The 12,594-nt window shown below is 45.4% G+C and overlaps 1 protein-coding gene across 1 annotated transcript; it reads right to left on the reverse strand.

Annotated features, from left to right (window-relative positions):
* Positions 1–31: 31 nt before the first annotated feature.
* LOC310790521 (histone H4) lies at positions 32–343 on the reverse strand (the record flags this gene model as incomplete). The annotated part of the gene is made up of 1 exon (XM_083652212.1): positions 32–343. The coding sequence occupies one exon, from the start codon at positions 341–343 to the stop codon at positions 32–34; it is 312 nt and encodes a 103-aa protein (XP_083508338.1).
* Positions 344–12,594: the final 12,251 nt, after the last annotated feature.

Raw genomic sequence — 12,594 nt, forward strand, 5'->3', positions numbered from 1 at the left:
TTTGTGTTGTTTTGTTGGTCGGTAAATGAAGTTAACCTCCGAAGCCGTACAGAGTGCGGCCCTGCCTCTTCAGAGCATACACCACATCCATGGCGGTGACGGTCTTTCTCTTGGCGTGCTCGGTGTAGGTGACGGCATCACGGATGACGTTCTCCAGGAAGACCTTGAGAACCCCGCGGGTCTCCTCATAGATCAGACCAGAGATGCGCTTCACTCCACCGCGGCGAGCCAGACGGCGGATAGCGGGCTTGGTGATTCCCTGGATGTTATCACGGAGGACTTTACGATGACGCTTGGCGCCTCCTTTCCCGAGTCCCTTTCCACCCTTTCCTCTGCCAGACATCGTGTTGATTCGTTCAGTTCAAAAAGAAGAAGAAACTGATGAAAATACTCAGAAAGCTTCACAATATAAACTGTTTTTGCGGACCTAATGGAGGAAGGAAATAGCGCACTTTGAGGGGCGGTGCCAAATTCTGAGATCCTCCCCTCATGTTTATGAAAAGTTAGTTGCGCAAGATAGCAGAAGCTACCAGCATTTCCGGTTGGGCGAATTGTCTTTGAAAATAAAAGCGACAATCTACACAACACAACCATGCTCTAGCTGTGTTCATTTGCTCATCGGAGATATATATATAATATACCCGCACACCCGCGCACATCGTTTTATCTTCAGTATATCTACAGTATATATATATATATATATATATATATATATATATATATATATATATATATATATATATATATATCTCTCTCTCTGATGAGCAAATGAACACAGCTAGAGCATGGTTGTGTTGTGTAGATTGTCGCTTTTATTTTCAAAGACAATTCGCCCAACCGGAAATGCTATATATATATATATATATAGCATATATATATATATTGTAGGGTATCGGGTAATTACGTGTATTGGGGTGTTTCCGTGCTTGGCTAGGAACTGATATGTGTGGGTGTGTTCCTAGGGGGAAGGGGATATATGTGACCAGTGGCCGGGGCGGAGGCCAGTCAGGCTATGCGAGGGAGCTGACCGGGTGGTTGCAGAGCTAGCAGCGAAGCTAGCTGCTAGGAGCTATATGGTGAAGACAAGAATAAAAAGCCTGTACCAACTTCAAGTCTCCAGTTCCTTGGACAAATACCCACTTTGTTACATTGGTGTCAGACAGTAAAGCGGTAACGCCTCTGATTCGGCCGAGAGGGGAGAGGGTGAGAAGGAACGGCAAAAGAGACGGGTGGTGCGGCTTTTTGGCTCTAGATCTAGCGCTAGTAAGTTAGCTACCAGGGGTGCTAACTGCTAGCTGCTAAAACCACGTGCGATGGTGCGCGGAGAATGGCCATCGGTGAACGGGAGGAAAGGAGAGCTGACGGCGGGGATCAGCTCGATGCTGGCGGGCATGGAGGCCCGTGTGTTGAGAGAGGTCGGACGGCTGGTGGAAGAGACTCCTGCCTGGGCAGTAGAGGTGATGCGGGCGCTGCGAGAAGTCATGCAGCGGGTGGACTTGATGAGCGCGGAGGTAATGCAGCGGGGAGAGCGGCCGGAAGAGCCACGGAAGAGACTGTGTTGGACCTGCAGAGAGCCGGGCCACGTGGCGAGGTGGTGCCGAGGCGGTTCCGGGAGACGGACCGGGTATGCGGGACAACGACATGGACAGCAGGGAGCCTGCTGGGCATGTAGCGCGATCGGACATCTAGCCAGAGAGTGTCCAGAGGCTGTCGGAGATCGGCGGGCAGCGGGAGAAGAGAGACGTGCAAGCGGCGGACAGGTGAGACTCTGCTGGACTTGCCAGTCACCGGAGCACTTGGCCAGGGACTGCACTGAGAGTGTGGAGGCCGGAGGTGAGACGCAGGCTGGGAAGAGCGTGAGCAGCCGGGGAGAAGAGAACGTGGTGACGGATAGGAGAACGGTGCTGCAGGGGAACAGCCAGAGGGAAGAGAGGGACATCGTCTGCAGCGTTGTTACAGTCGGGAGAGCGACGCTCGTGTCTCCGAGTGAGCGAGAGGGGTTACCGCCGGGGGAACCGGCCCAGCCTAACCGCTATACACCCCCTAACGTTGCACTGCGGAGAGCCGAGGGGAAGATCGACGCCGGTGGTGTTCGCTCTGCTGTCCTCAACCCTGGAGGAGGGGGACGGAAAAACGAGCGGAGAGCCGAGGGGAAGATCGACGCCGGTGGTGTTCGCTCTGCTGTCCTCAACCCTGGAGGAGGGGGACGGAAAAACGAGCGAGTGCGAGGCCGGGAGGACGACGCCAGGGTCAGCTGGAGAGTCGACGGGCGCGAGTGGAGACCGGAGGACGAGGATGTCGATCCGGTGCTCGTTCGTGCATTTGGCTACTGGAACAAACAAAAAGGGGGGACCGAAAAGAGTGCTTCAGGCGGGACAGAAGCTGGGAAAAGGGGGGATGGAAATGGGGTTTAAAAGAAAAGCTAAGGGAAATGTGGGGGCTTGTGTTTGAATTGAAATGTGTGAAAAAGAAGGAAATAATGAAAAACTAGACATTATGGAGTGCCTAATGGGAAACTAGACATTATGGGGGTACCTAATGGAAAACTAGACATTACGGAGTACCTAATGAAAAACTGGACATTATGACGGGGATGCTGAAAAGAAAAGACTGTTGTTGGGGAATTAGAATTTGATGTGGTGATGGGAAAAATATTGTGTTGGGTGTGTTTTGGTACAGGGGGATGTGTGTGGGTTGTGCATGTCGCGTGGAAGCGACATTAAATTTGTGTGGGGGAAATGTAGCGTATCGGGTAATTACGTGTATTGGGGTGTTTCCGTGCTTGGCTAGGAACTGATATGTGTGGGTGTGTTCCTAGGGGGAAGGGGATATATGTGACCAGCGGCCGGGGCGGAGGCCAGTCAGGCTATGCGAGGGAGCTGACCGGGTGGTTGCAGAGCTAGCAGCAAAGCTAGCTGCTAGGAGCTATATGGTGAAGACAAGAATAAAAAGCCTGTACCAACTTCAAGTCTCCAGTTCCTTGGACAAATACCCACTTTGTTACAATATAGTATATGGGCCATTGATTTCTCTTTAAAAACGACAAAACTTGTTCCTCAACTTGCAAGTTTTGGCAGTTCTTGAAATTCCACCACAAAAACAAAAACGTTGCAAATTCCATTGTAATTTTAGAGCAAAGTTTTCTGTAGTTAGGAAAAAAATATCGATCCCCCGCCAACCTGAAAATGTTGCCGGTTAAAAGAAAATATATAAAACATAAATTTCATCTCCATTTTTGAGAAAACCTACTGTGAAATTCTGGAGGGACTGATTGGCTACTATCTATTGCTCAGCGCAGCTAAAAAAAGAAAGAACATCAACTGGTCATTTTTGGGACTATCTGTGAATTTAGATCAAAATTCAAAATTGTGAACCATATGAACGTGAACTACTTCATTTTAATCTGTGTGAGCTGAACTTTGAGCTAGCTCTTGAAGTGTGAACTTGCACAACATTGCAGTGTATTCTCCTGTTGGTATGGATGTTTGGGAAATTGGATGATTGAACTCTATCAGTAACAAGGAACAAATAAGAATAGTGCCCATTTCATGCTTTATTCATTGAACACATCAGGAGCATCCATGTACTCCCAACAGCCTGGTACCTCCTCAATAATGTCATCATGCAGGAGAAGGAACACACAGCTGATGTGTTTGTGCATTTATTTCACCACAGAGATCGTCGGTAAAAGAACCAGAGACCCAGTACTACCTCCTGCCTCTTTTTGTTTCTTTGTTTATCACGGAAGTATCAGTTCTTAGTGTCATTCAGTATTCATACTACTCACTTGGCGGGTGATTGATCATATCCAACTAAATTGCAGTAATGCAATCAGAAATCAGATTAGAGATGTGTTTCAAAATAAAGTGTTACTGGGTAGATTACTCAGATACTTGTTTAATGGGGCAAAGGCCATTTGAGTGTGGGTTTACAGACACAAACTGTTTTGAGATTTCATAATTAATCAACTTGGAATTTACACTTTTTTTTCCCAATAACACTAACATTTACATTTCTCTGAACACTGAAACCTGACATTTACTCTTGATGTGGGAGTGAAGTGAAGTGGGAGGCAGTTTCAGGGGAGGCTCAGTGAATGGAAGTGAAAAAATATAACATTAGTTATTACATTAGTTATCAAAAGGACATCACATAGAATAGCCTAAATGTGTGTGATTTGGCTAAAGAAATTTTGACAGTTTTTCCCACTTTCCCAGAGTCAGAAACAAATAAATGTCTTTTTTGTATTTGGTGTAGTCTGAAGTTTGTCAAATAGCAATATCAGTCTATCTGAGATAGGGAGTGGACAGGTGGACAGGAAGACGCCATCCTGACGAATCAGACAATGGCTTCCGCCCTTGGGCTGAAATCTCTATTAACTGAGGCTCCCTTCTTCCAAGCTTTGTCTGTGGGGATGCCCACATTCTCAAACCCCTGTTTTAGATCATTGAAACATTTTCTCCCAACAAACTCCACTGGAGTTCGGCATGACAGCAATAGGAAAAATAGACCAAACAACAGCCAAATGGACCCGTCTGCAAACAGTGTTTTTCAGGGTGCATCAGTGCTGCAGTACTCATCAGCACCTCATACATAGCCACATCACAGTCATATCCAAAATCACAAGAAGTAATAATGCAGATCCCTGTTAGGTATACAGCATTTCAATAATGGATCACCAATGTATGCATATTAACTTAAAAGTAAATCATTTTCAACATCTCAGAAAAGTGAACTGTATGCATGGTCATATCATTCTAAGGGCCATCTCCAGGTCAAAGGATAAAGGGAAACCAAACACAGATACCCCCCTCCCCCCTCTTGTGTGTGTGTGTGCGCGCCTGCGTGCATGTGTGCGTGCGTGTGTGTGTGTGTGTGGGGGGGGGGGGGGGGTTAAGGCTGGAACCAAGCCTACCCTTGACCTACTGAATCCTGAGTGACCATACAACATTTAACTTGTAGCAAAAACAAAGAATAACAAGCTGGAAAAACACTGAATTTTCGATTTTTCTCCCTGTCTTTTGTGTTGTCCATTTAAACACAACTATTATTTGAGATCTGGGTAACGTCTACATGCTGGATGTAGCTAATAAGCTAGACACTAGACACTCTACATCCCTGTAGTCCTTGCTAGCGTGGATGGCAACTGGGACACTTATGTCTCAGCAATGGCTGGCAGTATCGCCTTAAATCTCCTGGTCTGCCTCCAGGTCCTGTGACACCCAGACACCCAGACAGACACTACACCTGTCTGACTGCCAAGACCAGTCGCATTTTCCTGTCTCTTAACTGACAGCACACCTGTCTGTCTGTTAACTGACAGCACACCTGTCTGTCTGTTAACTGACAGCACACCTGTCTGTCTGCCCTGAACTCTATGATTTTCTTCATCTGTCTTTCTTCCACGGCCTGTCACTCCGTCCTTGGCTGTCTTCCTGCCACCACCTGTCGCTTTACTCATGGACTGCTTGCAGTCTCCCCTCCCGCCACCCGGGGTGCTGTCTATGCGAAGCAGCAGCCTGTAGGTGAGCGCTCCAATGGGGGAATGACTCTGGTGGGCTGGTGGAGAGTTCTGGAAGGGGGCCTGACTGCCACTGGGGTCCTTCAGGCAAATCTGCGGACAAGGGCCTTGAGGTCCTCCTGGATTGGAGGTAGGGGGAGTTGAGCAGCCGATGGGGGACTGAGGCAGAGAATTCCCCTCCTCCCTCTGTCCTCTGTCCTTCCACCCTCCGCGGGCGAGCCGGGCTGCAGTGAGGAAAGAGTTTGACCGACCATGCAGCTTCTCCAGGGGGTCTGAGAAGAGAGGCCCAGGGTTGGCTGAAGTCCTGCCAAGGCCAGGCGCCATGGTCTCTGGGTTACTGCCGTCTTTCATCCCTCTGTTGTCCCGAGTCTCCACCTCAGCTTTAGTGCAATAACGTCTGCTTCTGGGTAATAGATCTTTGTTGTTTCCTTGGATTATCTATAAAACACACTTTTAAAACATGACATTAGATTAGATTAGATTAGACTGACAAATGCACATGGAGTGAAGACAAAGTTGAACAAAGCACACAAGAGATGAGTGTGCAGTTGGAATTTAACCCCAATAAGGCCAATAATGTGGCAACAGCTGGCTCAGTCTGTATTCATTCAATAAGTCTCCACTAGGTGGAGTCAGAGATCCAATGAAAGACTGTCCCAAGCTATGAGACCAAGGTTAATATCCATGCATGAGGCCAAAAGTAAAGAGTGCAAGGTACAGCGCCTACACAACATAATATGCCTTAGTACTTGTTACTGTAGAATTTCAGCTATCTGTAGGCCTACTTTACTTTACTTTTCTGATTATTTTTTTTTACTTTCACTTCCTACATTTTAACACAAATGGGGCGCTGTCGCCTCACAGCTAGAAGGTCCTGGGTTCGATTCCTGCCTGGGACGCTCTGGGTACTGAGGGTGTGGTGCCCCCATGCCCTCAGTGCCTACTGCCCAGCGGGGCTATCTTGTCGAATAAAGGGCCTTTCTGTGTGACGTTTGCATGTTCTCCCTGTGCTCCCTGGGGTTCCTCCATATATAACCCCCCCACTAAAAACATGGCAGAAGATCATCGTCTGACCAGCGGCGTTGGAAGAAGTTGGTCCCCGGGCGCTTCACTGCAGCTGCCCACCGCTCCTGGCCTGAACCATGGAGGAGGACGAGTCAGGATGGGTCAAACGCGGAGGACACATTTCACGGCACCTCCAAAGCATGTGTGTGCATGTGTGTACTGGCTGCCCTGCATGTGTGTGCATGTGTGTACTGGCTGCCCTGCATGTGTGTGCATGTGTGTACTGGCTGCCCTGCATGTGTGTGTACTGGCTGCCCTGCATGTGTGTGCATGTGTGTACTGGCTGCCCTGCATGTGTGTGTATGTGTGTACTGGCTGCCCTGCATGTGTGTGTATGTGTGTACTGGCTGCCCTGCTTGTGTGTGCATGTGTGTACTGGCTGCCCTGCATGTGTGTGTATGTGTGTACTGGCTGCCCTGCATGTGTGTGTATGTGTGTACTGGCTGCCCTGCTTGTGTGTGCATGTGTGTACTGGCTGCCCTGCATGTGTGTGTATGTGTGTACTGGCTGCCCTGCTTGTGTGTGCATGTGTGTACTGGCTGCCCTGCGTGTGTGTGCATGTGTGTACTGACTGCCCTGCATGTGTGTGCATGTGTGTACTGGCTGCCCTGCATGTGTGTGCATGTGTGTACTGGCTGCCCTGCGTGTGTGTGCATGCCAAATGGTGTTTGTGACAAATAAAGATGGGTTTGTCTGTTTTAACTCTAACTTTTACTTGCATACTTTTGAGTACATTTTCAGAGCCTTTTTTTTCTTTTAAGTTCCATGCATGCTCAAGCTGCAATAAAGCCCCTTCTTACTCCATAATTCATATGCTTTTCTTACAATCCATACATGTTTCTATTCTTTCTGTGCTCAATCATTTTCCTATTTGCACAAATCAATAAACTATGGCTAACCTGTGGCTGCTGAGGGTGTTGCAGAGCTGCTGACGACAGCAAAGTCTGCTGGTCTCTTGGGCCCCTCCGGAGGCCCTGACAGCGGCCACAGAGCCCAGGCTGTGGGTGTCCCCGTCGGCCTCGATGTTGGAGAAAGCTGGATGTGCAGATGAAAAACAGGTAGTCCTGTGTGGAAATGTGCCGGCAGAAGAAAAGGAGAAGAAATTAGAGTAGTAGGGATAATGATAGAGAATATTTGCAATTCACTGTTTAAAAAGGGCAATGAGTCCTACTTGCTAATTGTATACTACAGCTACCGTCCCTTTCCACAACATCCACAAGCAACATGTTTTCTGTGTATTTTGGTCACATGGAGAGAGTAGTACACTTTCATGTCTAACATGCATTATTGTAATACTCTATCTCAACGAACAAGCCTTTTGAGCTTCACTACAGGCTGCCAATTACTTTTAGAATTGATTGTAATGTTTTAAATATTACATTCAAGGCTTTTGGCATGTCTGGTTGCAAGCTAAATCTTATAATATCTGATGTTATAGAAGTTGAGGTGCACCCTGGGGTCCTCAGTCAGCACCCTCTTGTGGCAACTCTTGGGTTCAGTTGAGTCAGGCCTTCCTAGTTTGCCCTCGTTCCCATTCCCCTGCAGGTAAACCTCACAGAGCAAGAGTCTATTTTTGAATGGCCAACAGTCAATCTCAATCAATTAATCAATATTGATGGCATGTGACTGCAAGATAGATAGATAGATAGATAGATAGATAGATAGATAGATAGATAGATACAGTAGATAGATAGATAGATAGATAGATAGATAGATAGATAGATAGATAGATAGATAGATAGATAGATAGCAATCTGATGGAAAATATGTATGCAATATATTGACATACTCCACATATAAAAAGGCCTACATATGATCACATGTGTGTTGATTGAGTGAATGCTGGAAAACACTTTACCTGAGTTAACTGTGTGATAAACAGTGGACGGGGTAGATCTCTCGCAGGCTTCTCTCTCCTTTTCCCTTTGCTCCTCTCCTCCTCTTCACTTCACAACTGCTGGCCTCTTGACTGCTCTTGACTGCTCTCCCTCTCTCTCTTTCTATCCCTCTCTCTCTTCTCTCTCTCTCTCTCTCTCTCTTACTGTGCCCCTCCCTCTGTTAACACTAGAAGGACCAGAATTCCATAACTACTAGGATGACCGTAAGTGGTCATTCTGACCACTAGATTCCAAACTCTATAATCTCTCATGATAAATACCCATTTGAGAGATTAATGGATGTATTGCATTAAGATACATTTAAAAAAAGACAAAACAACACAAAATGTGAAAATACAGACTCAAGAAATTGGTCTAGAACCCTGAGAAGTTCAGTGAGGTCAAAATGACCACCTATTGGGTAAAAAGGATATTTTCTTTGCCTTTTGTGTAATTCATAGAAAACAATTTTAAATGAGAATACACATATACATTTCAAAAAGGTCAGAATGACCACTAGTGTTAAATAGACACTACACACAGATGCAATACATTACTAAACTCTCTCTCTCTCTCTCTCTCTCTCTCTCTCTCTCTCTCCCTCTCTCTCTCCCCTCCCTCTGTCTCTCTGACCTGACAGACAAATAGAGAGACAGAGACAGACGAATGAGTGATGACCTTGTGTGTGTGCGCGCGTGTGCGTGTGTGAGAGACCCAGAGGGGTTGGGGGTGTGGGGAGAGAGAGAGAGAGAGGGAGGGAGGGAGGGGGATGACACACTGCAAGTGATGACACACTGAACAAATAATTCTTCCAAAAAAGGAGCATTGTTCAGGAGGTCATTGCCCATACTGTATCTGTGGTTCAGGATAATACTTTTCCAATATTTAATTGTGTCAAAGTTTTAATAATGTGTTAGTTACTTTTCAACGCATGTTATTATGTTGTGCTGAAAATGCACTGCCCCCTGTTCCTAATTGTGGCACTACTTTATGATTATGATGATGCTTTTTATTACTACTATTATTATTATTATTATGACTGAGTGTACATATCGTGTATTCAAGATATGCACATGCATGCAATTCTCATACAGAAGTCCACAGCATGTGGAACACGTGCCCGTCCGCATGTCCTCGAGTGCCCACCGCCCGGGTGGGGTCGTCAAAAGGGCCTTTCTGTGTGGAGTTTGCATGTTCTCCCCGTGCCTCCCGGGGGTTTCCTTCATATAGGAACCCCCTTCACAAAAACATGCAATATCCTGGTTGCTAATGTGGTTCCTCCTCTGGTCGTTAAGGGCGCCTGGTCAGAGGGAGGGGAACTGATTGGAATAGCGTGAACCTCCCACGTGCTATGTCCTACCGGTGAAGCTTCCTCTGTCAGGTGAAAAGAAGCGGCTGGCTGACTGCCCAGTCTCGGAGGAAGCATGGAGCCAGTCTCGGCTCTCCCCAGATCGGCAGAGGATGGAGTAGCAACTAGGATTGAGAAATCAAGCGAGCACTAATGGGGGATAAAAATGGGATAAAAAATCGGGAAAAAAACATTAAAAAAAAAAAGAAGTCCACAGCATGCGGGCCGTTGTAAGCCAATAACCACCACTCAACAATTTCAACTATTTTAATAGTTCACTAAACCATTTGAACAGGCTGCATAATCTGCCACTCACATGTGGAACAGCCCTCAACCACACACTGAAGTAGGTCAAGCCTCAAGGTCCATCTGTGTTTGCTTAGTGTTGGCTCATGGTAGCCGTCTATCTGGGTCAAAGAGCATGGGAAAGCAGCTAAATGCCTGTAGTTTGATGAAAATGGAATGACTGAAAACAAAACACAATAAAAAATAAGTACAACCACATGTATTAATGCAGATGCTATTTTCACCCTGACCACAGACCAAATGTGTCTATTTGTGTCCCAAAAAATTGTCCTTTAATAAGATTTTAAACTTACGCAGCAATACACGTGTCCTTGTGCATAGCTAAACATGACACATTACTTCGATAGGTGATGTAATTGTTCAAAATCAGTATGTGTAGTCAGGGTTTTCATGTAGAAAGGTGCTGCAGTGTCTTTGATAACAGAACTAGCCACTCACTGTATGAAGAACAGCATTCACCTTGCGAGGGGGGGGGGGGGGGGCTGAATGCAGCAGACAACATATCTGAATTTTACAGGAATTGTATCTTGTTATAAAATAATTTCTAAATCACATTGTGTTTGCCAACTTGTTTCATGGGTGGGTGGGTCAAAGGTTTGGACCTAGTGAAACTGCATCCATAAAAAAACCCTAAATGTTCTCATTTTATGTAGCTATGAAGTTGAATAAATGAACAAAGAAAACAGTTGGAAATGACTGGATTTATTACGTTCACCAAATGTGATGCAGACATACATAGATGGATTGGGCAAACATAATATGCATGCATAATTAGGCTACATACAGTATTTACATCTCCATTTGTTTAGATCTCCATTTATTCTGAAAAAAATATATTTCACCAGTACAGTTTTTTACATTGTTTATTTGTGTCACTAAATTCTACTTAAAAAAAAAGACATTGGGGTAAAATCACTCTTTACAGTGAATGTAAAATGAAATTATAAACTTGCAGAAGGCATGAATGAGGATTTGGCTGGAAGCAAAGAGGAGTTATGGGTGATGATGCAGTATAATTAACGCATTAAAAACTTGAGAATCTAGGCCAAGTGATTCACCAGTGGCATTACAGATTGATTAACGTATCTCTATCTCCATCTAATAGTTGTGGAGCTGGAGACTAGAAACAGAAAGGCCTGATGTAAGTTTGTCTATGCTGGTGGAGAGAATATCCTCAGACTAATAATTGCAACATTGTCATACAAATAAATATGTTCTGCTAGTATACTCTATTCCCAATCGCTATAACATAAGTGATTCAACTGAGATCGAAGCTTTTACATTTGCTGTTAACACCACTGGACCATTGCAACATCTGCATGCACTAACCAGTACTTTGGATAAGTTGGCCAAGACCGGCGTATAGACGGTGGCTCACCTTTCTCGAAGTGGGAGGTGAGAGGTCACCACTACAATCCTCCCAATACAAAACATTAAATCAAAGTCATGGACACAAATGCATAGATCTTTTCTCAAGGCTTTAGAAACATTCCCATGTCATCAAAGTCCCAAATCACCAGAACCCAAGGCAATTAAGGTCTCCAGTCATTCATGTGTCCATTTAAGAATAATTCCATGCTGCCCAGGTCAACTAATGGCCCATGGGGTTGGCTTGGTGACGTATGGTTTAGAGCTTTAGCTTGTGTGGGTCCAGACCTTTTTAATTAAATAAATAAATAAATAAATAAATAAATAAATAAATAAATAAATAAATAAATAAATAAATAAATAAATAAACAAATAAATAACTATAAATAAAACTATTGTGCTTGTTATAACCCCTTTGATGAGTGTGCAATTCAGTCTGAATATCAGAAGTTTATAAGAGGCCACTCTTGACGGGCTGGATGTGGGGGGTGAGTGAGTTTTTGCAGGGGGCAGGTGAGATCTCGTCGTCTCTTCAGCATCTTGCTCCTCACTAAAGGACTGACGTCTCACGTGCTCGACTGTACCAGGCATGTGAGGCCCTCCAGCTGCTCCTCCACTCTGTGACATTCACCAGCTGACGGTGCCTGCCCGTGACAGTGCCGAGGTAGACAACAAGGTTGAAGGTGTCAGCGAGATACAGTGTAAATTTGAAAATATTATTCCCTGTAGCCTACAGTAGGGCTATGATGTGCGATGGTGGTAATCATGGCGTAGCCTCACCCTCGTTTCTTGGTTCTTTGGGATTAGAAGGATGATACCAGAGTGATGTTGAAGCATTACAAGGTGGACAGGTTTGGCTAGTTTGTTAAAAGGTGTTTTGTTCTTAGAAGCTATTTCTGTAGCCTGTACTACGAAGCTAGTTTAATGCCTTATCCGAGTAAGTTTGAGTTTAAACCTGGTTTAGCCGTACTACAAAGCAAGTTAACTTTCAATCACCATGGCAACTGACGCTGCAAAGCTAACCTGGTCGCGACCAGGTTAGCTTCAGAGGATAAGATCAAAATCCATGACAGACCCATATAATCGGCTCTCTGGAGTCACTCACCGTT

This window comes from Poromitra crassiceps (genome assembly GCF_964638095.1).
Source record: "Poromitra crassiceps genome assembly, chromosome: 15".
NCBI lineage: Eukaryota > Metazoa > Chordata > Actinopteri > Beryciformes > Melamphaidae > Poromitra > Poromitra crassiceps.